The 24,293-nt window shown below is 57.6% G+C and overlaps 1 protein-coding gene across 1 annotated transcript in view; it reads left to right on the top strand.

Annotated features, from left to right (window-relative positions):
• The window catches only part of HSPG2 (heparan sulfate proteoglycan 2), a 102,859-nt gene that overhangs the window by 33,232 nt on the left and 45,334 nt on the right, over positions 1–24,293 (top strand). Inside the window, exons 6-35 of the mRNA XM_030805509.1 lie at positions 2,317–2,426; positions 2,526–2,584; positions 2,870–3,030; positions 4,959–5,087; positions 5,350–5,604; positions 5,690–5,809; positions 7,558–7,689; positions 7,853–7,997; positions 8,092–8,243; positions 8,336–8,482; positions 11,464–11,627; positions 12,132–12,311; positions 12,408–12,604; positions 12,713–12,860; positions 13,862–13,989; positions 14,318–14,404; positions 14,490–14,548; positions 14,728–14,795; positions 16,318–16,458; positions 16,565–16,741; positions 16,930–17,109; positions 17,224–17,342; positions 17,969–18,080; positions 18,242–18,355; positions 18,438–18,565; positions 18,948–19,034; positions 19,535–19,584; positions 19,870–19,964; positions 20,200–20,340; positions 20,583–20,774. Of these exons, the coding sequence (XP_030661369.1) occupies positions 2,317–2,426; positions 2,526–2,584; positions 2,870–3,030; positions 4,959–5,087; positions 5,350–5,604; positions 5,690–5,809; positions 7,558–7,689; positions 7,853–7,997; positions 8,092–8,243; positions 8,336–8,482; positions 11,464–11,627; positions 12,132–12,311; positions 12,408–12,604; positions 12,713–12,860; positions 13,862–13,989; positions 14,318–14,404; positions 14,490–14,548; positions 14,728–14,795; positions 16,318–16,458; positions 16,565–16,741; positions 16,930–17,109; positions 17,224–17,342; positions 17,969–18,080; positions 18,242–18,355; positions 18,438–18,565; positions 18,948–19,034; positions 19,535–19,584; positions 19,870–19,964; positions 20,200–20,340; positions 20,583–20,774 (3,977 nt within the window). The remainder of the gene's footprint in view (positions 1–2,316; positions 2,427–2,525; positions 2,585–2,869; positions 3,031–4,958; positions 5,088–5,349; positions 5,605–5,689; positions 5,810–7,557; positions 7,690–7,852; positions 7,998–8,091; positions 8,244–8,335; positions 8,483–11,463; positions 11,628–12,131; positions 12,312–12,407; positions 12,605–12,712; positions 12,861–13,861; positions 13,990–14,317; positions 14,405–14,489; positions 14,549–14,727; positions 14,796–16,317; positions 16,459–16,564; positions 16,742–16,929; positions 17,110–17,223; positions 17,343–17,968; positions 18,081–18,241; positions 18,356–18,437; positions 18,566–18,947; positions 19,035–19,534; positions 19,585–19,869; positions 19,965–20,199; positions 20,341–20,582; positions 20,775–24,293) is intronic.

Below are 24,293 nucleotides of genomic sequence, written 5' to 3'. Positions count from 1 at the left end.
GAACTCACCAGATAGGGTGAGAGGAGGGAAAGGACTGGCCAGAGAGCACCACTATTCCAAGGCAGCCTTCCCCCTGCTGGCTGCACCAGTGTCCTTGGCTCTGGAGGCTGGTTCTTTTTTCTTTTTCTTTACTTTTTCTTTTTTTTTGAGATGGAGTCTCACTCTGTCACCCAGGCTGGAAGGCAGTACAGTGGCACAATCTTGGCTCACTGCAACCTCTGCCTCCCTGGTTCAAGCAATCCTCCTGCCTCAGCCTCCCGAGTAGCTGGGATTACAGGCACGCACTACCACTCCTGATTAATTTTTGTATTTTCACCATGTTAGCCAGCCTGGTCTCGAACTCCTGACCTCGAGTGATCTGCCAGCCTCGGCCTCCCAAAGTGCTGGGATTACAGGCGTGAGCCACCGCGCCCAGCCCGGGGGCTGGTTCTTGAAATAGAGGTGGCCTCACCTTCTGCCCCAATGCTCAGGCACCAGCTGCAGGGTGGGAGACAGGAGGTGTTCGCCTGGACCTGCCTTTGGTCTCGAAGAACGAAGCGGGGTGGGGTCAGGCTGGAGGGCCTGTGCCCTTCCCAGGCCCTAGTAGAAAGGGGCTTTGTGGAGCTCCAGCCCCCTTCCCCAGGAGCGGGCACATTCCTGGGCAGAGGCCTGGCCTCCTCGCCTGCGCTGGGCCATGGGGCTGAGGCCAGGGGCTTGGGTGGGGGGACTCTCAATGGGCCTCTGTGCCGGCTCACAAGGGGCCTCTGTGGCTGAGCCGTGGCCCCCACACTCCAGCCCACAGAGCCCCACCCACCCGGCACCCAGGAGCCTGGCCCAGTGGTTCAGGGCAGGCAGCGCCAGGGCTTTCTTCACTCGAGCCACAGAGCAAGAATGTCCTGTGCACCTGTGGGCCTGACGGACAGAGTAAAGCGGGAGGAGGATGGGCCTGGCAGTAGCACAGACAGTGCCACTCCCTGCTCTGCCACCTACACACCGGATTTCAGATTTTTGGATTAGGGATGCTTGGCTTGTATGTGACTCATTTGTCACTCTTATTCATTCATATTTATCGCATACATGAATTCACAAATATTGTGAAACATAATGAGCATAAAATGTCTCATATATAGTAGGTGCTTAAGAAATGATAGATGTACTTCGGGAGGCCAAAGTGAAAGGATTGCTTGAGCCCAGGAGTTTGAGACCAGCCTGAGTAACATAGCAAGACCCCATCTCTATCAAAAGTCAAAAAATTAGCCGGGCATGGTGGCATGCACCTGTAATCCCAGCTACTCAGGAGGCTGCAGTGGGAGGATAGCTTGAGCCTTAGAGTTTGAGGCTGCAGTGAGCTGTGATTGTGCTACCACACTCCAGCCTGGGTGACAGAGTAAGACCCTGCCTAAAAAAAAAGAAAGAAACAACAGATGCATGTGTATGTTCACACCAGTCTGAGATGAATTTATTCAGCCATCACTTTCGAGGAACCCGCTGTGTGCCAGCCACTCAGCAGGCACTAGGGATGCGGGCGTGAATGAAACCCCAGGTTCCCCCTCATCAAGCCTAGAGTCTGGTGGTGGAGAGAGGACCACGGCAGCTTTGATTCTCAGGTGGTTTACTGTAGGCCAGGCGCTGCATCTGAGTACAAGGGCCTGGTGCATGTGAGAACAATGTCATGCTCCTCGCAGCAACCCAGGTGGTGCATGCAGTCAATATCCCCATTAGGAAACAGAAACTCAGAGCCGAGGTCAGTGCCTGAGGCGCGGCTGACCTTAGAACTCACGATTGTTACTGTGATGTGGAACCTGGCAGAATCTATGCAGTACACGGTGGAAGGTGCTCTGCTAGGGAAAGCAGGGCACTGTGGGAGCCCAGGGGAGTGGTCTCTACCCCAGCCAGGGCAGATCAGGAAGATCAGGAGACAGTGGCTGAGCCAAGTCCTGAGGAATGAGTAGGAACTGGCTGAGGAAGGCTGACAGAGCCTTTCCCAGTCACACTCAGGTAATCCCTGTGCCAGGCCAGCCCCCTCTGGGAGCCGCCCCTTCTTGTCCAGCCCTCCTCTCAACTGTGGGGGTCTCCTCATCTGCACTAGCACTTGGTTTCTGGATCAGGCCATTTCCCCTGTTAGTTAAAGCCCCTCAGTCAAGTTGGGGCCTTGGCATTGGCCCCTGAGCATGTATACCTACAGCCAGTCCTGGGCTTAGCCGTGGGCACACAGGTGTCAGCCTCAAGGGAGGCCTCCCAGGGCCATCCCCTCAACTCTGCCTGAATGGTCCAACTGCCTAAGGCCACTACATGCCACCCTGGGGCTCTCAAAATGATCCTCCTTCGATTTTCCAGTTTATTTCCGAGCCCTGGTGAATTTCACTCGCTCCATCGAGTACAGCCCTCAGCTGGAGGACGCAGGCTCCAGAGAGTTCCGAGAGGTGTCCGAGGCTGTGGTAGACACGGTGAGGTGAAGGGGGTTTGGGAAGCTCGCGGGTGTGGCAGGGCAGGACCAAGGATGGGGTGAAGGCCTCTGGGGCTGATGGCACTGTGTCCCTCCCCAGCTGGAGTCGGAGTACTTGAAAATTCCCGGAGACCAGGTTGTCAGTGTGGTGTTCATCAAGTGAGAAGGGGCCCCCTGGGGGCTGCTGGGGGACTTGAGCGGGTAACCTGGAGGGGGCTGATGAGGATGGGAAGGAAGCCTGGCACCGCGGAAAGGCCTATGGGATGAGTCACTATGGGTGGAAATTCAGGAATTGGTGGGGGGATCATTGGGACCTTTAGTTGCCCTTCTTTGGGTACAGGCTGTCCTGGAACAGGGCCTGAGCGTCGGGGCAGGAGCCTCATGGAGGAGCTGAGAACACAGGCGTCTCGCTGACCCTCCTCTCCTGCCCATCTCCATCCCCAGGGAGCTGGATGGCTGGGTTTTTGTGGAGCTGGATGTGGGCTCGGAAGGGAATGCGGATGGGGCTCAGATTCAGGAGGTGCTGCTCAGGGTCATCTCCAGCGGCTCCATGGCCTCCTACATCACCTCTCCCCAGGGATTCCAGTTCCGACGCCTGGGCACAGGTGAGCCTATCCTGGTGTCTGGGGTCGCCTCCTCCAGACTTGTGGGGTCCCTTTTCAGTGTCCCCGCCATGGGCACCCAACTTGGGCTTGCACACCACTAGAAACGGGGAGCTCACTACCTCCTGAGTCTGCCCCATCGATCTTGACACAGTCTTGGCTTGGTAGAGCACAGACTGTTTCCTCTAGCACATACCCATTAGACCCGAGTTCTGCTCCTTCCTTCTAGACCTCTGCACATTGACAATAGGTAATCAGGCCTTTATTTATCCTGTACTTCCAAGTCCAAAACACATTAGTGCTTAATGATAACCAGCAACTGTTTACTGAGCACTGACTGCCTTTATTTCCAGCCTCTGGGTCAGTCTTCACAGCAATTCCTATGAAGGAGATGTTATTCCTCCTGTTTCAGAGATGAGGGAACTGAGGCCCAGAAAGGAAAATCGGAATTTGTCCAGAATCAGATGGGCAGATAGTGAAAAGGCGAGGATTTCAAACAAACTCGGTGTCTGTGACAGTCTTGCCGGAACCTGTGATGAGAGAAGCAGGAGAAACTGAGGCACAGAGAGACTAGGAAACTGGTCCAAAGCCACACAGCTGTTAGGTGCAGAATCCTGGCCTTTGTACTCTGGGTCAGCCCGGATTTCCTTCTACTGTGCCCTTGGTCTCCTGTTTTAACCTTCTGAGTCTTTTTTTTTTTTCTCTAGACCGAACAGCCTTAGTTCATCCCTCACAGGTGTGGTTCTCAGCCCTGTCTCCATCTCAGTTCCCTCTCTCTGGGAAGACCCTGACTCAGTGGAATTCAGAATGGAACAAACTCCATCCCCTACCATGGTGTAGCCCAATTAGGAAAAAATAGTGAAACCATCACCTCCCTTGTTCTGCACCTCAATTAAAGCCGAGCGTGGTGGTGTGCGCCTGTAGTCCTAGCTACTCAGGAGGCTGAGGCAGGAGGATCACTGGAGCCCAGGAGTTTGAGGCTGCAATGAGCTAGGATCATGCCACTCTACTCCAGCCTGGGCGACAGAACAAAACCCTGCCTCTAAAACAAAACAAACAAACAAAAACCCTTAATTATTGTACCCAGAGATCAAGCTTGCCCTTCTGCATCATCAGGCCCAGGTCTAAAGACTGCTGGGGGTCCAGCCCTCCTCTCTCACTTTTCAATGAGTCCTCCTGGCTGGGGATGGTGGAGTGGCCTGGCCCAGCCCTGCAGCCCTCAGCTCCCGGCTCCCAGGTGGAACAGCCACTGACCACATCTTCCTTTCCAGCACAGACCCCCCCACCCCCGCCGGCCGCTGTGGCGGTCGCAGTGACACCAGGTGAGAGTGTAAGCCAGGCCCAGGCCCAGCCAGGTTCCTAGAGAAGTTAAGGTTGGAGAGGAGGCCAGGTGCGGGGGCTCACGCCTGTAACCCCAGCACTTTGGGAGGCCGAGACGGGAGGATTGCTTGAGGCAAGGAGTTCGAGACCAGCTTGCGCAACATAGCAAGACCCTGTCTCTAAAAAAATAAAAAAGAAGAGAAAAAAAAAATTTTTTAAAGGATGGAGGGGAAAGAAGGGTGTGGGCAAGATGGCTGGCTGGGCACAGCCCAAGACAGCTGGGCACTCCCTTCTCCCCTCCTTCTTTGTCCTCATTGGGGCCAGGCTGTGGCCTGCATGTGTGTGGTATGGTAGCTGCATGCACGTGGCATGTCAACTGTGTGTGGGGTCTGTGTTAGAGATGGGGGAGGCCACTGCCACATGTCCCATGCCCCACGCCCCACGCGTGCTGTGGATATGTCTAGTATGTGCTCCTTGCCCTCGCTGTGCCTGCCGGAAACCGAGCTGCCTGACACAGGGCCCTGAAGCCCACTCCAGCCACACAGCACCTACAGCTTCCCGCACCTCCCTCCTGCCACCTCTGACTCCAGTCTGCTTCCTTCCACCCGCAGTGCCCCAGTTCCCAAGGGCCTGCACGGAGGCCGAGTTTGCCTGCCACAGCTACAACGAGTGTGTGGCCCTGGAGTATCGCTGTGACCGGCGGCCCGACTGCAGGGACATGTCTGATGAGCTCAATTGCGGTGAGGGGATGTCTGGGGCCACAAGTGGTTTGGGCGCCAGGAGAGGGCCAGGGTCCTACGCCTGGTCTTGGAGCCCATCAAGGACTGTGAGGGTTTGGTGCAGGCAGAGGACAGGGGCATAGGAAGGGTGATGACAGAGCCAGACAGGGGGCGGCAGGGAGTGGTGTTGGGGAGTACAGGGTGGGCCTGGGGAGGGTTGGGGACAAGGAGCAGGTGAGGAGCCATATGCTCCTGCCAAATGCCAAGTGGAATCTATCCACAGAGGAGCCAGTCCTGGGGATCAGCCCCACATTCTCTCTCCTCGTGGAGACGACACCTTTACCGCCCCGGCCAGAGACAACCATCATGCGACAGCCACCAGTCACCCACGCTCCTCAGCCCCTGCTTCCCGGTTCCGTCAGGCCCCTGCCCTGTGGGCCCCAGGAGGCCGCATGCCGCAGTGGGCACTGCATCCCCAGAGACTACCTCTGTGACGGACAGGAGGACTGCGAGGACGGCAGCGATGAGCTGGACTGTGGTGCGCACCGGCAGGGGTGCAGCTGGGTGCGGGGAGTGGGAAGCTGGCCCGGGAGGATGCTGCTGACCCCTGCCCGGTCTCCTAGGCCCCCCGCCACCCTGTGAGCCCAACGAGTTCCCCTGCGGGAATGGACATTGTGCCCTCAAGTTGTGGCGCTGTGATGGTGACTTTGACTGTGAGGACCGAACTGATGAAGCCAGCTGCCGTGAGTATCGGAGGGTCCAGCTGAGGGCCCCCTGCCCTGCCCTGCCCAGGCCGCTTGCTCCTGCCCCGCCCCTACCCTGCCCCTCTGCTTTCCGCCCTCCCCAGTCCCCCGAGGCTGTTTGTTTGCTCTCCCTGGCTGAGTGCGGAAGGCCCTGGAGACACACTCCAAGGTTTATCTCTGACCTGAGCCGTAAGGCCCCTTGGCCCTGAGCTGGCCTTCGGTGAAGCTGTGTGGTTAGCCTGCCTGTGGTTCGTGTCTCTTCGTTTCTTTCCTTTATTTTTGTTACCGTAAAGCTTCTCTTTGTTTTGTATGTGGCTCAGATGAATGGCTAGGAGGGTTCTATGTGCCAAGGTCCCTTGGTGATGGTCCTTGGTGTATGTATGCGAGTCAGAGCCTTACCCATCCATCTGTCCAACTCCCCAGCTACCCATGCACCCACCTATACACCCATTATCCATCCACCCAGCTCTTCATCCATCTCTCCACGCATCCATCTGTCATCCTTCTTCCCTCCCATCCATCCTTCCAGCCTCCCACTGCCCCACCCTTATGGTATCCATCTTTTCCAGTCGTGGACATTATGGGCATCCTGACAGTTAAATAGGACGGGGAGGCTGGAGAGGCAGCGACCACATCAGGTGGTATCCTGTATGTCCCATCCCGCGAGAAGCCTGATGCTTGTTAGTGCGAGATTGAGGATAATCTTCAGGCGTTTCTCTGTGGTCCTGGGTGGTGTGTCTGGGCACGTGTCCATGTTCCTGCTGTGAGCTTGTCCAGCTTCTCCTTGCCTTCCTTCCCCTGCCCACTCCACAGCAAGCTCTGGGGAGAGGCTGCGTCATGCCACAGACTGGCGGAGTTTGAGAACACCTTTCTGTGGCTCTAAGCTTCCCTGACAGCACCAGCCCCTTGGGAGAGAGAAAGTAATTGGGGGCTTTAGTTGGAAGGCCCTTCTCAGGGGCCTCTGCTGGGGAAATCAAAGAAAGGACAGGTCCTAGTGGATGGCACAGAACCAGAGAACGTGAAGGCTGAATGGCCTCGTGGGCTCCTGAGAGTGTGGGGAACAGAAGCGCCTGAGCTCCATCCACGGCTACCTCCTGGTCTCCTCTCGCACCTGCTCTGTGGATGCGCGGCTTCCGCTCCTGCATGGCTGTGACTTCTCTGTCCCTGTCTGTGTGTCTCTCAAGCTCCATCTCCCTGAGGAAGAACATCGGTCACCAGCCACTAGAGAGGCCTAGCAGGGCCCAGCCCTTGTCCCGGGCCACTTTCAGCCTCTGGCCACTCCATAGAGGGCCTGTCAGTGGGAGCACAGACCATTGAGCCCCGCAGGGGACCACGCTATGCCAGGCGTTCTGGTAGAGAAGGGTGTGCGGGCCATTGCTGGCGTCCAGAGATGCCAGCCCCACTGGTTGTGCCTTTGACATGGGTCTTGTCCATGTGAACAAGATAGCGCTTCTGTGCCTCTGAGCGTGGCTGGGTGATGCTGTGATTGTGACAGTGATGTGCCAGCCATAACTGGCATGGGGAATGCAGGTGGAGTGAGGGGTGGGGGCCGGGTAATGTGATGAGTGGTTCGATCACAGCTGGTGGCCGCATCATGCTGGCTGTGAGGTGGACAGTGTTGTGCAGCAGGGGCTAGGCATGGCGAGGGCCGCTGTGGGTTATGTGGGCAAGATGAGAGAGTGGCCCTGGGGATGCCCAGGGAGGATGGATGGGGTGGGCTGTTGGGAACCACCTGGCTTTGTCCCTAGCCACCAAGCGTCCTGAGGAAGTGTGCGGGCCCACACAGTTCCGATGCGTCTCTACCAACACGTGCATCCCAGCCAGCTTCCACTGTGACGAGGAGAGTGACTGTCCCGACCGGAGCGACGAGTTTGGCTGCAGTGAGCGGGGAGCTGGGGTCGAGATGCGGGCCCTGGGCTGGGTTCTGGGGGCTTCTGTCCACAGCCTCAGCCTCCACTCTTCTCCCTCCTAGCCCCTCCGAGCCCTCCTTCCACTCCTCCTTCCTTTGCCCCCGACCCCTCACTCCTGCCTTGGTCTCCTCAGTGCCCCCCCAGGTGGTGACGCCTCCCCAGGAGTCCATCCAGGCTTCCCGGGGCCAGACAGTGACCTTCACCTGCGTGGCCATTGGCGTCCCCACCCCCATCATCAATTGGAGGCTCAACTGGGGCCACATCCTCTCTCATCCCAGGTGCGGCTCTGGGCCCGGGTGGTGGGGTGGGAATGAGGGGCAGCTGGTCCAGAGCCCCAGGCCAGATCCCACCACTTGTCTTGGGGCCCACCAGGGTGACAGTGACCAGCGAGGGTGGCCGTGGCACACTGATCATCCGTGACGTGAAGGAGTCAGACCAGGGTGCCTACACCTGTGAGGCCATGAACGCCCGGGGCATGGTGTTTGGCATTCCTGACGGTGTCCTTGAGCTCGTCCCACAACGAGGTAAGGCCGGAGGGCAGGTGTCACCGGGCGTGGGGGCGGAGCCCAGCTGCCCACCACAGCCGGCTGCAGCCCCCGCCCATGCCGCCCAGCAGGCCCCTGCCCTGATGGGCACTTCTACCTGGAGCACAGCGCCGCCTGCCTGCCCTGCTTCTGCTTTGGCATCACCAGCGTGTGCCAGAGCAGCCGCCGCTTCCGGGACCAGATCAGGCTGCACTTTGACCAACCCGATGACTTCAAGGGTGCGTTGGCGGGCGGGTGAGCGCTGCGGGAGGTGGGAGGTGGGTACCTCTGTACCCAGTGGGCACAGAGGATAGATGTGGACAGAGGGGGCCAGGTTTGGGGAAGGAATATGAGTCACTGAAGAAACACTGAGCCCTGTCAAAAAAGCATTTCAGGAGGAAAACCAGCATGTTTAGGAAAAGCCAAATCCCCCCTTGCTACCTACCTGCTTCAGGTTACGGCAAGGACGGGCTCTGGAGCCAGCTTCCCGCTTCAGATCCTGACGTGGACGCTGTCCACCTGTGTCCTGGGTCAAGTTACCCACTATCTCATGTCTGTTTTCTCATCTGTAAAGTCGGCGGGGTGGAATAATAACTACCTCCTAGGGGTTGATAAGGACTTAGTGGAGTCACATATGTAAGCCTCTCAGAATTGTGCTCGGCCCATGGTCAGCACCCAAGAGGTATTTGCTAACGTCACGGTCATTGTCCTCATTCTGAGAGACAGAGGTGCCAGGGTACCCAGACTATAGGAGCCCAGGCTTTGGCATCTCCTTGGCCTGAGGGTGGCCTTCAGCTACACCACTTACTGCTGCTGTGTCTTTGGGCAAGTCTCTTGGCTTCCCTGGGCCTATTTTCCCAAAGATAGAGGCAGGCGGCTGGACTCAGTTCTTTCTGGCACTGAGAGGCAGAATGGCAGGATGGCTGAGGGCATGAGCCCAGGCACTGCCTGGACTGGGGCTCAGGTCCCAGCTCTGTCGTTTCCCACCTGGCGTCAAGCAGCCCTTACCGTGCTGTGTCTCACTTTGTTGCAGAGGATTAAATGCATGTAGAGAGTTAGCTCCAAAGCACTCAACACATTTTGTGCCCTTTTGTTGGTTGAAGAACCTGAAAATGACTTGTATAAAACTTAAGTTACCTGGCCAGGCATGGTGGAGTACTTTGGGAGGCTGGGGAGGGAGGATTGCTTGTGGCCAGGAGTTCAAGACCAGCTTGGGTAACATAGAGAGACCCCATCTCTACAAATAATTAAAAACAAAAAATCTAGCCAGGCATGGTGGCTTGCACCTGTAGTCCCAGCTACTTGAGAGGCTGAGGCAGGAGGATCTGTTGAGCCTAGGAGGTTGAGGCTGCAGTGAGCTATGATCACACCATTGCACTCCAGCCTGGACAACAGAGTGAGACCCCATCCCTAAAAACAAAACAAAACTTAGTTACTTCCCAAAGTTGTCCCCCAGTATATTTAGAATGCTAATGGCCGTGGCCACCATTTGGTGAGCAGACAGTTGGCCCTGTGGCTTGACATGACAGTCATCGAACTGCCAATAACCCTTGCAAGGTCAGGGCTGATTTCACAGTTTTAAGATGAGAGCCCCAGGGCTCTGAGAGGTTGTGGGGCTTCCCTGGGTTCACACAGCAGTTTAGAGGGGGAGCTGAACCCAGGGCTGTCTGATTGGAATCTGGGTGGTCCAGGGGAGGGAGTGGTGGGAATTCCAGGGTGAGCAGGCGGCCTGTGTGTGGATGGTGACCAGGAGGGAGGAGGCCTGAAGACATCCCCAGAAGGCAGGCAAGAAAGAGGGTAGAGTAACCTAGACCCAGGGCTGTGCTCGGTCATTCTGCGGGTGAGGAGCTGGATTCCCCTGTGGTTGCAGGGGATTAATTCAGGATGAGGGGAGAAGCTATTGGCAGACAGATGTGGACTCCGTGTAAGGAAGAACTTGCTGAGAGTCAAAGTTGTCCAGAGCTGGCAGGGACGGCCTTTGGAGGTTGTACGCTCTCCATCCATGACAGCTGCACCATCCAGTGTGGCAGTCACTGGCCACGTGTGGCTCTTTAAATTGAAATACAATGATTCATTCCTGAGCAGCACTAGATACGTCTCCAGTGCTCAGTGGCCACGTGTTGCGAGTACCATTACTTTTAATGGCAAAACCAAACCAGCAATTACTTTTTCACCAACCTAACAGCTACCATAATGAAGAGTGTAGGTACAGGATATTTTCACTCCACCGAAAGTTCTCTAGGATGGAGCCGTCCTAGAGATCTGGGAGGATGCTGTCAAGGGAATTCCCATGTGGGGTGACTGTGTGTGTGTGTGTGTGTGTGTGTGTGTGTGTGTGTGTGTACATAGGAGAGGGTTGGACTGGATGACCCGTCATAACAACAGCAACAATGAGAGCTAGCCATTTTATGTCAATTTGCTCATTTTAGCTTATACCTCTAGGAGGCAGGTTACTTTAAGCACCATCTTACAGATAAGGAAACTGAGGCACTTGCCCAGGCTTACAACACACCTGGACTTGGTCTCCTGTTCCTCAGCCCTGTGTAGCTCTCCTGCCTGCAGGGTTGTTTCAGCCCTCAAAGTCTGTGGGTCTCTTAGCAAGAAAGGCCCTGAGAAGTCTGGCTTCAAAGAATCCCCTTTTCCTTTCTTTGACCCTGTGGTTCCCAAATGGTTCCCAGCTATCATTCCATGGCACTGACTTTCCCAGAGCATGCTTTGGGAAATGCTGCTCCAGTATTTGGGAAGGAGGAAAAAAACTGCATTTTCTTTTTTTTTTTTTTGAGACAGAGTCTTGCTCTGTTGCCCAGGCTGGAGTACACTGGTGTGATCTCAGCTCGCTGCAGCCTCCGCCTCCCGGGTTCAAGTGATTCTGCTGTCTCAGCCTCCTGAGTAGCTGGGACTACAGGCACGCACCACCATGCCTGTCTAATTTTTTTATTTTTGGTAGAGACGGGGTTTCACCATGTTGGGAAGGCTGGTCACGAACTCCTGGCCTCAAGTGATCTGCCCGCCTCTGCCTCTCAAAGTGCTGACATTATAGGCGTGAGCCACCACACCCGGCCAAAACCTGCATTTTCTTCACTTTGGAAGAGAGATCAAAGTTTTCTGGAAATCAAATTTCCCCTAGAACTTTCCCATCTTTCTGGATTGCTGCCCCTCAAGATGGGTGTATCAGGCAGGCCCAGGCTGCAGCCCTCAGCCTCCCCCTTGCCACCCGCAGGCGTGAATGTGACAATGCCTGCGCAGCCCGGCACGCCACCCCTCTCCTCCACGCAGCTGCAGATCGACCCATCCCTGCACGAGTTCCAGCTAGTCGACCTGTCCCGCCGCTTCCTCGTCCACGACTCCTTCTGGTCTCTGCCTGTACAGTTCCTGGGCAACAAGGTGGGGGCCTGGGCTGCCGCCCTGGGTGGGGAAAGAATCCCTGTGGGCTCTGCTCCCTCTGCAATTGGTAGACAACAAGGCAGACTTGGACGGAAAGGTGTTACTATGCCCCGATGCAGCCCCCTGTGGCAGCGGCTCATCCATTCAGGGCAGGACCTTTCCCCGGCACTGTTGGCTTGGGAAGAAGAGCTGGCCTCCCCTCCTCCCGGGAGCCCTCCCTGACTGCTCCCCCATATCTGGGCTGGGTTCTGTGCCTCTGCACTGGCTTCCCTGGGTACCCTGTGCACTGCATGATTCCACCCCCTGCCATGGACCAAACACCCTAGAGTCAGGGCCTGAGTCTCACCCATCTCGGTTTCCCTGTGCCCAGCTCAGTGCCTGGCACACAGTGAGTCTCAGGTAGGCAGAGTGAGGGAGGAGCTGGAAGACGATAGGCACCTCATAGGCATGGTGGGTGTCAAGTGTGCCCCCAGCTGCCCACCCTGATCCACGCTGTTGTGCCAGGTGGACTCCTATGGCGGCTCCCTGCGTTACAACGTGCGCTACGAGCTGGCCCGTGGCATGCTGGAGCCAGTGCAGCGGCCGGACGTGGTCCTCGTGGGTGCCGGGTACCGCCTCCTCTCCCGAGGCCACACACCCACCCAACCTGGTGTTCTGAACCAGCGCCAGGTCCAGTTCTCTGAGGTGGGTGGCGCCTGAGCCCTTAGGGCTGGGAGCAAAGGGGGATTTAGGCTGGGTGGGCGCTGATGTGTGACCCCTGCCACCTTCACCCATACCCAGGAGCACTGGGTCCATGAGTCTGGCCGGCCGGTGCAGCGCGCGGAGCTGCTGCAGGTGCTGCAGAGCCTGGAGGCCGTGCTCATCCAGACCGTGTACAACACCAAGATGGCCAGCGTGGGACTTAGTGACATCACCATGGATACCACTGTCACCCATGCCACCAGCCATGGCCGTGCCCACAGTGTGGAGGAGTGCAGGTGCCTGAGCCGGCAGGGCTGGGAACCACAGAGACCCTGGCAAGGATAGAGGAGAAACGGCAGGGCCTCACAGTCCTTGCAGCGACTCTCTTGGTCCTGTCCCCACAGATGCCCCATTGGCTATTCTGGCTTGTCCTGCGAGAGCTGTGATGCCCACTTCACTCGGGTGCCTGGTGGGCCCTACCTGGGCACCTGCTCTGGCTGCAATTGCAATGGCCATGCCAGCTCCTGTGATCCTGCGTATGGCCACTGCCTGGTGAGTAGTGCCAGCAGACACTTGGACACTAAAATAGGAGCAGGGACAAGGTGTGAGACTCCCTGTGTTCATGAGCTCAGCACAAGCCTCCAGAATGACTGTCATGACTGCCAGATGAACTATCATGACCTCTGGATGCAATAACAGAAATATAGGTCAGGTGCGGTGGCTCATGCCTGTAATTCCAGCATTTTGGGAAGCTGAGATGGGTGGATCACTTGAGGTGAGGAGTTTGAGACCAGCCTGGCCAAAATGGTGAAACCCCATTTCTACTAAAAATACAAAAATTAGCCGGGCGTGGTGGCGCACGCCTGTAATCCCAGCTACTCAGGAGGCTGAGGCAAGAGAATCACTTGAACCCAGGAGGTGGAGGTTACAGTGAGCCGAGACCATGCCACTGCACTCCAGCCTGGGCAACAGAGCAAGACTCCGTCTCACAAAAAAAAAAAAAAAAAAAAAAAAAAAACCCAGAGATATAGCATCCAGACGAGGGAGGCGTTGGCCCTCCTATCCTCCACCCTCATCAGACTAATCCTGGAGAGTGCCAAATGAAGAAGCATGGCCTGCAGAGGGCAGCCCTAGGGGGAAGAGCCCTTGGGGTGGTACCTTATTTCTCAGGAATAGTGGCGAGAGCTGGGATTGTGGAGCTGACAGAAGAAAAGACTCAAGCAGGGCAGCATGTCATCTCCAAATCCCTGCAAAGGTGTCGGGTAGAAGAAACAGACTCTGGAGAGCAGAACCGGCCAGTGGGTGCAGATTGGAAGAGGGTGGCAGGTTTAGGTCAATAAAAAGCAGGCATTTGGAACCATCTATGGGACAGGCTGCCGTGTAAGATGATGAGCTCCCCATCATCTATAAGTGGTTGCAGTTGATGCTCCCCTGTCTGCAAAGCTGTGCTCCAGCGTGATGGGGAGGCTGAGCTAGACAGCCTCCAAGGCCCCTGGCAGCATCTGGCCCAGTTCTGCTCTAGAAGTTGAGCCATACCCTCCTCCTCCTTCTAGAATTGCCAGCACAACACGGAGGGGCCACAGTGCAACAAGTGCAAGGCTGGCTTCTTTGGGGATGCCACGAAGGCCACGGCCACTGCCTGCAGGCCCTGCCCTTGCCCATACATCGATGCCTCCCGCAGGTCAGCCCCAGCTCAGGGTGGGGAGGTTTGGCCGGGGACAGTGCAACAGGCCAGAGAGTATTTTGGGCAGGGAGGCGGGAGACTTGGATTCAGATCTCTACCTGATCACTAAGTTATCCCATGCTCCTCAACCTCTCTAGGCCTCTGTTTCCTTTTCTGTATAATGGGCCCCCTGACTTCCCACAGTTGCTGTGAGGCTGCCGGGCAGGGAGATGGCGTCATGCCTCATGGCACACTGTGTCTGTGTGGACAGCAGTCGTTTCCCAGGGTGGGAGGAGAAAGCCTCACCCCAGCCCTGCCCCATGCCTTGTCCACTTGATACCTACAGATTCTCAGACACTTGCTTCCTGGACACAGATGGCCAAGCCACATGTGACGCCTGTGCCCCAGGCTACACTGGCCGCCGCTGCGAGAGGTGAGGTAAAGCCTTGGGGGCTGCAGGAAGGGGGCTCCTGGGTGGGGTCATGGAAGTGCTGATGGCGGCCCCCTCTCTCCCCTAGCTGTGCTCCCGGATACGAGGGCAACCCCATCCAGCCCGGCGGGAAGTGCAGACCCGTCAGTGAGTATGGCTGCCACCATCCCCTGACACCCACCTCCCAACCTAACCTGGGCTGCACACCAGGCACCCTCCCTCCCTGCCCCATCTCATGATCCTTGGGGAGCCACTCTTCCTCTATCTGCCCGGACTGCGTCTATCCCATTCCCACCTGCCCTGCTAACACTCACTTTGTGTCCCAGACCAGGAGATTGTGCGCTGTGACGAGCGTGGCAGCATGGGGACCTCCGGGGAGGCCTGCCGCTGTAAGGTACGCATGCCATCTGCCGCCCATCCAGGGGCCTTGGGCCCAGCACCACAGCTGGGAGAAGGAGGAAGGAAGCTCCATCCTCTCCATAGATCCTTGGCCAGTGGGTGGTAACCTAGTCAGAGGCTGGTGGACCTGGCTGACCGGGCTTCCGTACCAGGAGAGGTGGCCTGGCGTTGGGAAGGAGCACTGGTTAGGGAGTCAGGCGACCAGAGTTCAAGTCCCAGTCATTCTTTATGCAGCCTTTGTATCTGCATTGTACCTTTGCTTTTGCCATACTTTGTCCATTGTCACATTGATACAATGATATAGATATTAGTGTCCCCAATTTGTGAATAAGGAAATGGAGACTCAGAGAAGGGAGGTCACTTGCGTTAAGAATGGGAGCATCGGCCGGGCACAGTGGCTCACGCCTGTAATCCCAGCACTTTGGGAGGCTGAGGTGGGTGGATCACTTGAGGTCAGGAGTTCAAGACCAGCATAGCCAACATGGTGAAACCCCAACTCTACTAAAAATACAAAAATTAGCCGGGCGTGTTGGTGGGCACCTATAATCCCAGCTACTCAGGAGGCTGAGGCAGGAGAATCGCTTGAACCCAGGAAGCAGAGGTTGCAGTGAGCTGAGACCGCACCACTGTACTCCATTGTGGGCAACAAGACTGAAACTCCGTCTCAAAAAAAAAAAAAAAAGAGAATGTGCGTATCAAGTGTCGGTGTAAAAAAGAATGGATAGATTCTGGAGCCAGGCACTCCTGGTCTTAAATCCCAGAGTGGATGGGCAAGCTGAGTAACTTTGTGCAAGTCATTTCACATCCCTGAGCCTCTGTTTCCTCATGTGAAGGATGAAGGTATCACCTACCTCTCAAGGTCCTTAGGGGAGTTAAATGAGGTGATGTCGAATGGAAAGCAGAACAGTGCGTGAAACACTCCATAACTAGAAGCAGCAATTATTTCAATCAAGTCGCTATATTTCAAATATAAATTTATTGGTGAAACCCCTGCCAGCCAAAGAGAAAAGGGAAAAATGCTTGCCTAAGTGCTTGTTAAGTGGGAATTACTATTCAGATGGTAATGACGCCTCATACATGTGCTCTTTCTTTTCTTTTTTTTTTTTTTTTGAGATGGAGTCTCGCTCCCATCACGCAGGCTGGAGTGCAGTGGCGCGATCTCGGCTCACTGCAACCTCCACCTCCCGGATTCAAACAATTCTCCTTCCTCAGCCTCCTGAGTAGCTGGGATTACAGCTGTGTGCCACCACGCCAGGCTAATTTTTGTATTTTTAATAGAGACGGGGTTTCGCCATGTTGGCCAGGCTGGTCTTGAACTGCTGACCTGAGGTGATCCACCCGCCTTGGCCTCCCAAAGTGCTGGGATTACAGGCGTGAGCCACCGCGCCCGGCCACGTGTTCTCTTTCAGTGGCTCCCCTGGGTCTTGGGTTCCTATCTGGACTGAGGGTGGATTCGGCCAGAGCTCCAGGCAGCCTCTCCTGTGGGCCGTCCTTCAGCTCCAACTCTGTGCCTGCAGAACAATGTGGTGGGGCGCTTGTGCAATGAATGTGCTGACGGCTCTTTCCACCTGAGTACCCGAAACCCCGATGGCTGCCTCAAGTGCTTCTGCATGGGTGTCAGTCGCCACTGCACCAGCTCTTCATGGAGCCGTGCCCAGGTACCTCTGCAAGGTGGGCGGGCAGGACTGCCAAGCCCTGGGCTGGATGGACCAAGCGCCAGTCCCAGGCCACGGCCCCCATCCCAGCCCTTTCTCCTCCTCCCAGGTGCATGGGGCCTCTGAGGAGCCTGGTCACTTCAGCCTGACCAACGCCGCAAGCACCCACACCACCAACGAGGGCATCTTCTCCCCCACGCCTGGGGAACTGGGATTCTCCTCCTTCCACAGACTCTTATCTGGACCCTACTTCTGGAGCCTCCCTTCACGCTTCCTGGGGGACAAGGTGGGTAGTGGGTGGGAAGGCAAAGGAAACTCCAGGCAGCAGGAACAGCGCAGGGCAAAGGCTTGGAGGCAGGAGGGTCGTGGTGCCTTGGGAGAATAGTGAGCTACACTGCATGGGAAAGGCAGCTGGGGCAGTGACAGGGCCCGAATTCAGGCCCACGCTAAGCTCCTGTCTAACCCTGGTCCCAGGTGACCTCCTATGGAGGAGAGCTGCGCTTCACAGTGACCCAGCGGTCCCAGCCGGGCTCCACACCCCTGCACGGGCAGCCGTTGGTGGTGCTGCAAGGTAACAACATCATCCTAGAGCACCATGTGGCCCAGGAGCCCAGCCCCGGCCAGCCCAGCACCTTCACTGTGCCCTTCCGGGAGGTGAGCAATACTGCCCCCTGGGGGTAGGGGTGCGGGCAGGCCCTTGCTCCTGCCTCTCTGGCATCAATACTCCAGGACATCAGGGGCTGAGCACATGTGTCCTTTCCTTGGCAGCAAGCGTGGCAGCGGCCCGATGGGCAGCCAGCCACACGGGAGCACCTGCTGATGGCACTGGCGGGCATCGACACCCTCCTGATCCGAGCAGCCTACGCCCAGCAGCCCGCTGAGAGCAGGTGTCTGGAGCCGGGGCAGGAGGACCAGCATGGGCTTGGGGAGGGGGCTCCGTCTAAGCGGTGCAGTGCAGCACAGCCATTTACTGACTGTGTGACCCTTTTGTGCCTCACTTTCCCTGTCTGTAAAATGGAGAGTCTAACAATGTCTCCCTTACAGGCTGGTCTGGGGCCAGGCTCCCTAGAAAGAAGCCTGAGACAGGGATTGGGGTGCACGTGATTCACAAGGAGAGGGACGAAGGAGGGAGGAGGGGCCATGCAGGGATGTGGTTGCAGGTCAAGTCTAGCCCCAGCCTCAGCCCACGGGGAGCTCTGGAGAGTCATTTGCCGGAGAGTGATCTTACTTTCAGGCCCGTGGGCTCTTGTAGCCTGTATCAGCCTGTCATTGGGGACCCCAGGGGAACAGGGTGGTATAACCTCTCCAGGTGAGGAAAGGTGATGGTTTGGAGTAAATTGCAGGTAACGGCTGTTTGCCACGGTCCTCGCAGCCTCTGGAGATCTGGACAGGGCCCCAGAAGCACTGTGACAGGGCTGTCGGGAGGACTAATAAGACCCTCCCAGTGGAGGAGTCCAGGCGTGCCTGGCACAGAGCCAGCACTCCTATTCACGCTGGGTCTTGTCACACCCAGGGTCTCTGGCATCAGCATGGACGTGGCTGTGCCTGAGGAAACCGGCCAGGACCCCGCGCTGGAAGTGGAACAGTGCTCCTGCCCACCCGGGTACCGTGGCCCGTCCTGCCAGGTGAGTCCTGGGCCCCACGCCAGCCAAGCCAGCCCCCTCCATGGTGCTTCCCGCTCCTTCTCCATGAGCCCTCCACACCTCCCCAGCCCTGGCCATCCAGTGCCCCTACCTGAATGGGCCGTGTTCGGAAGGCCCTCCCACTGCCATCTTTCTGCCCCCAGGACTGTGACACAGGCTACACACGCACGCCCAGTGGCCTCTACCTGGGTACCTGCGAACGCTGCAGCTGCCACGGCCACTCAGAGGCCTGCGAGCCCGAAACAGGTGCCTGCCAGGTGAGTCCCGCCCTCCTTCCGCCCACCCCAGCAATCTGTGGCCTCTGGGGGCCCAGCCTCAACTCACATCCTGCTCCTCCAGGGCTGCCAGCATCACACAGAGGGCCCTCGGTGTGAGCAGTGCCAGCCAGGATACTACGGGGATGCCCAGCGGGGGACACCTCAGGACTGCCAGCTGTGCCCCTGCTACGGAGACCCTGCTGCCGGCCAGTGCGTCCAGTCCCCGCCTGCATCTGCCCTTCCCTGAAATGTCTACCACCCCCTCCCACACCCGCTTTGTCCAGGGCCCTTCTGAGAGGCAGTGGTTAAATCCTGGCCTTGCCGCCTCCTCAGTGTCACTTGGTGTGAGGTACACTTCACTTTCAGGGCCTCAGCTGCCTTATCTGTGAAATGGGGTAGTCCACCCTCCTCAGCCCCTTGTGTGAGAGTTGAATGAGGCTATGCATGTGGAACTCTTAGCACAGTGCCAGGCATGCAGTGGCACTCAGGACACAAGATTTCTTCCCCTCCTCTCTCCCCTGGTCCTGAAAGAGGATCGGGGGAGAGGAAGGAGCCACTGCGTTCCTGACTAGAAATCTGCCCCCACACTCAGGGCTGCCCACACTTGTTTTCTGGACACAGACGGCCACCCCACCTGTGATGCGTGCTCCCCAGGCCACAGTGGGCGTCACTGTGAGAGGTGAGGCAGCGGGTGGAGAGGGTGGGGGGACGTGCACAGGGGGTGTCCCTGGAGTCCTCAGGCAGGGCCCAGCCCTCCCAACCCAAAGGAATCAGGGATGCCTCTCACTCTTAACCTTGCACAGGCCCCAGAAGACAGTCAGCTCCCCTCCCTGGGAGACTCACCCTCTAGCCCAGAATTCAAGACCCTCAGACACACATCCTAGCCTGCGGTTCACCTTCAGCCCCCTGGCCCCCTGCCCCAGCCGGGCCAGAGTCTTCCCACAAAACCCCTGCTTCTTTCTGAAGCTCCTGGGTTCCTGACTGCCCCGATTTACTGGCTGTGCGGTCCAGGGTGCGTCCCTGCTCTTCTCTGCCCAATCTCCCCATAACATGGGCAAGTCAGGCTGTTCGTTTCTTCTAGTGCACGAGGCCACCGAATTCAGTATGGGGCCCCCAGCCCAGCCCTGGGGTTCTGCTTCCCTTCATCCAAAATTCATCTTAGGCTTTTTCTCTCTGCAGGTGTGCCCCTGGCTACTATGGCAACCCCAGCCAAGGCCAGCCATGTCAGAGTGAGTAGGACTGGGGAGGTTGTTGGGGTCGGGTTACCCAGTGTCCCTAGGGTGGAGCTAGGACAGAAGCCTTTACTCCCTTTTGGCTTTGCCTGTCCGAGCCTCTGTTGCTTCATCTGTAAAATGGGGATAGGAGCAGGCCCCACCACCTCCAAGGGCTGTCGTGAGAGTGTTGAGTGCCCACATCAGAAATCAGAGCTCCCTCTCAGTAGTGAGCAGAGTGGAGGGAAGAGGGGTGCCGGGTGGCGGGTTTGGGGCTTCAGCCATGGCTTTCTTTCACCTCAGGAGACGGCCAGGTGCCAGGGCCCATAGGCTGCAACTGTGACCCCCAAGGCAGCGTCAGCAGCCAGTGTGATGCTGCTGGTCAGTGCCAGTGCAAGGTCAGTCCGAATCCCTGCCCCGAGGGGCCTGCTCTGCCGCGATGCCCGGACCCTGCAGGGAAATCAGGCAGCATCTGGTGGAAGCTGAGACCTGGACATGGAGGGCAGGGCATGGGGAACAGGCCAGGGGCTGCCCGGGGCTGCTGGAAGTGGCCAGGGAGGCTGGCCTCAGGCTGCTGGGGGTGCAGGAGACCCACTGAGTCCCCTGCCTGCCTCCTTCCACCCATCTACCCAGGCCCAGGTGGAAGGCCTCACCTGCAGCCACTGCCGACCCCACCACTTCCACCTGAGTGCCAGCAACCCCGACGGCTGCCTGCCCTGCTTCTGTATGGGCATCACCCAGCAGTGCGCCAGCTCTACCTACACGCGCCACCTGGTGAGAGCCTGTGCTGCCCAGCCCCAGGCGGAGTTGCCACCTGCTGCCTGTTACTGTCCATCTCAGCACTGAGCCCAGCTACCCTCATCCCTGCCTCAATACCCTCACATGCCCCCATTATTTCTCTCGCAGACCTGATCTCAGCAGGACCCCATTCCCCACCTTAACACCCTCCTGTGCCCCATCCCCCACCAAGGCACCCCAGTGCCCAGGCTGACGCCCCCTCCTTTTTCCCCTGCCAGATCTCCACCCATTTTGCCCCTGGGGACTTCCAAGGCTTTGCCCTGGTGAACCCACAGCGGAACAGCCGCCTGACAGGAGAATTCACTGTGGAACCCGTGCCCGAGGGTGCCCAGCTCTCTTTTGGCAACTTCGCCCACCTTGGCCACGAGTCCTTCTACTGGCAGCTGCCGGAGACATACCAGGGAGACAAGGTGGGCCCCAGCCCGGCACCCGGGTCAGCCGTGACTCAGACACGAGTTCACCTCTGCACCGTCTCTCAGCAGGCAGGCACCTGCCACCTGCATGGCCATATCGTGGTTAGGCACGTGGCTTTTGCGGTCCCATAGACATCGGTCTAAACCCCAGCTCTGCTGCTTGCCAGCCAGACACCATTTGATAAACCTCAACTTCATGGTGGCTGAGGGGATTGGAGATCGTGCCTGGCACATAATAAGTGCTCAACTGTTCATGACTTTTAGCTTTCACACGGTTGTTCAACAAACAGATCTGGGAGAGGCCGGGAAATATAAAGACAAGTGAGACACAGTTTCAGTGTCATTCACGTGCCCGCTCCGACTTCACTCATCCACACTGCTGGCTCTGTGCTTCTGTTGGACACAGTAATTCTCATGATAGGTCATGTGTGTTGAGCTCTCATTATGTGCTAGGCAGCGTCCTTTACAAGTCACAAACCACAGCTGTGTGAGCCAGGTCCTGCTACTGCCCCATTTCATAAACAAGGCAAGAGGGGCTCGGTAACTTACCCAAAGCCCCACAGCTGAGAGGTGGGAATGCTGGGATCCAAACCCAGGTCAGAGGCTGCCCTTCAAATGCTCTGCCGAAGGCCAGAGCCCACACCTGTAATCCCAGCACTTTGGAAGGCTGAGGCGGGAGGACCACTTGAGCTCAGGAGTTTGAGACCAGCCTGGGCAATGTGACGAAACCCCGTCTCTACAAAAAATACAAAAAATTAGCTGGGCATGTTGGTGCATGCCTGTAGTCCCAGCTACTTAGGGAGGCTGAGGTGGGAGGATCGCTGGTGCCCAGGAAGGGGAGGTTGCAGTGAGCCATAATTGCACCATTGCACTCCAGCCTGGGTGACAGAGTAACACCCTGTCTCAAAAAAAAAACAAAAACAAATACTCTGCCAGTCAGAGGTGAACCTGTCTTTGCTACTCCAGAACAGGGTCTGGTGGGAAGGTGGTGATGGTGGTGGCGATGGTGTGATGGTGTTGTGGGGGGGCAGGGGCTCAGGGGTGGGCTCTGGGACAGCTGCCCAAATGTGTTCCTTGAGCAGCGCAGGCATCCGGTGGCACCCAGGGCAAGTGGGTCTTGGCACAGGAGTCCACTGCTGGTTGAGGCCAGTGTTCCAGCAGATGTGCCCCCAGGCAAGGGGTGAGGGGCCAGGGACACCTAGGAGGGGGTGCTCTGGGGTTGCCTTGTCCCCGTTCCTTGGACACAGCCAGGTACTCCAGGCTTCTCCCGGGCCTGGCTGCCTTCTGGTCCCTTCTCCCCTCTCCCTTCTGGGGTTCGCTGTCTCCTGGCCTCCCTGCTGCCCTGTCCTACAATTCTCAGACCTATCTCTGTCTCCTGTCCTGGCATTTCCCTGCGCCCCATAGGGGGAGGCGTACTTTGCGCGGATGCGCTGGGCTCACCAGGTAGGCCCAGGATGTGCGTGGTGTGAAGTTGGTGTGATGGGGCGTGGTGCCTTCTCAGGTGCTTCCAGCCCTGTGTGGGGAGATGCTCAGTGGGGGTCTGCATGAACCCAGGCAGTGTCCCATGGCCCCACGGTTGGAGCCAGGAGGGTATATGCCTCACCTTGCTTCACCTGCTGTGTGGTCTGGTCCTGGTGCCAACTGTCTGAAGTCAGAATGGCAACTGAAGTAGCAAGAAGACTAACCCGGTGCTAATCCACATGACTGTATCTAGCCCCCCAGGTTCCCCTGGCCCTGCCTCTCAAGCAACCACCATTAACCCTCTGTGTGCATGTGGGCGGCCTAGAGTTAACTCTTGGGTGCCAGCCTGAAGAGGGGGGCATGCATCTTTCTTCCTAATTAGTGTGGGCCTTTCTGACTACCACGTCCATGGGTAGAGGACCCTGCCCATGGCTCTAGCTCTAGGACCTTGGGAGGTCTTAGCTGGCCTGCTCCCTCCATTTCATCAGAACCGCACATCCCTCTCAGAGGAGCAGTTGCGGGCAGCTGCGACAGCTGGGAGGATCCCAGGGCCCCCAGAGGGCAGGGACCGGGCACAGCGGGCATCACAGGTAACTGAGGACCTGGCTAGGACAGGTTGTACCTAGGGCCGCAGGGAGGAGACCAGAGAGCTGAGTCCAGGCAGGCGCCTGAGTGAAGACTCCAGCTTTCCTGGGCCATTTCCCCTATGCCAGGCCAGGCCCCAGCCTGATGCCTGGTCTGCTCTGGTGTCACCCCTGGGAAACATTCCAGAACCATGAATGGCTTGGGCTGGTGCCAGGGCACACACAGAGAGTCAGGCCGAGGAGCAACAACCCCCTCCAGATGCCCCTGGGGCTGCCTCCAGCACTTCTGCCCCTCCCTTGCTGGGCACCCTTTGTAGGGCTTCTCCCATCAGTCACGGCCCATAGGCAACCAAACCCATCCCGGGATACCCCTGCCTAGCTCAGGAGGAACAAGAGGGCAGTGGGTACAAGGGCCAGAGTGCCAGGTATCAGCACTTGTGAGCAGACAGTGCAGAGCGGGTAGCTGGCTGGGCCTGAGGGAGGTGAAGCCTCATGGACGTCCTTTCTGTCCCTCTCTGCTCCCTTCTGCTGTTCTTCGGCTCCTGGTCCCTCAGGTGGACGAGGCTCAGAGACGGATGGATGCTGAGATCTGGCAGCTCCTGTCCAGCTTTGCTGCCCACCCCCAACCCCCTCCCCAGGGGCTCTCTCCTCATCCCCAGCCTGCAGCTGCTCTGCGAGCAGCACCTCTTCCTCCTTCTTCCTCCTCCTCCTCCTCCTCCTCTTCCTCAGCTTCTCTATCTTTCTCACCAGACTCTCAGGTATGTGCCAAGGTGCCCATCAAGGGATCCCCGCCCACCATGCTTTCTAGACTTCAGTCATTTCTGAACCAACTTCACCAATTTCTGTGAACTACTTGGACTATTATTTCTTCCCAATTTTCCTTTAAATCAATCATATACCAACTCAGGCTGGTTACTCTCTTTCAAATACATATGAAAGGAGCCACCCCATTGAAATTGTGTACTGATGTGCTGTGTAAACATTGGGGTCCACAAAAGAGACCCAGCAGATGGGAGGAGAAGCCAACCGAGGCCACGCCCAGAGAGAGCAGCTGGGGACCTGGGCCGGGATTGGGAAGAAAGTCGTCCGAAGAGCAGGGCCAGGACCCGCACTGTCGGGTGGGAGTGGGGGGCTCTGTCTCTCTGCCCTGCCACCGGGCCTCCCTCCCATGACGGTCCACCCCTGCCGGAACCACCTCCGCCCTCCCACCTCACCCCCGCTCCCCTCGGCTCTCACCACCTGCCCTTCCCTCCTAGTTCTCTCTCTCCTACGAAGGCTTCTCTCTGCTTCCTGGAAGCCTCTATTACTGGCAGCTGCCCCGGGCCTTCCTGGGGGACAAGGTAACAAGGATTTGGGGGGATTATAGGGGTGTCGTAGAATCCTAAAATATCAGAGGGCCCTTTGTCAAGGCCCTTTGTGACACAAATGGGGAGACCGAGGCTCACGGTGGGTAGAGACTTGCCTGGGGTCT

Source organism: Nomascus leucogenys, chromosome 24 (genome assembly GCF_006542625.1).
Source record: "Nomascus leucogenys isolate Asia chromosome 24, Asia_NLE_v1, whole genome shotgun sequence".
NCBI lineage: Eukaryota > Metazoa > Chordata > Mammalia > Primates > Hylobatidae > Nomascus > Nomascus leucogenys.
Note: the sequence above shows the minus strand (reverse complement) of the source record. Positions and strands in the feature narration are given on the sequence as shown.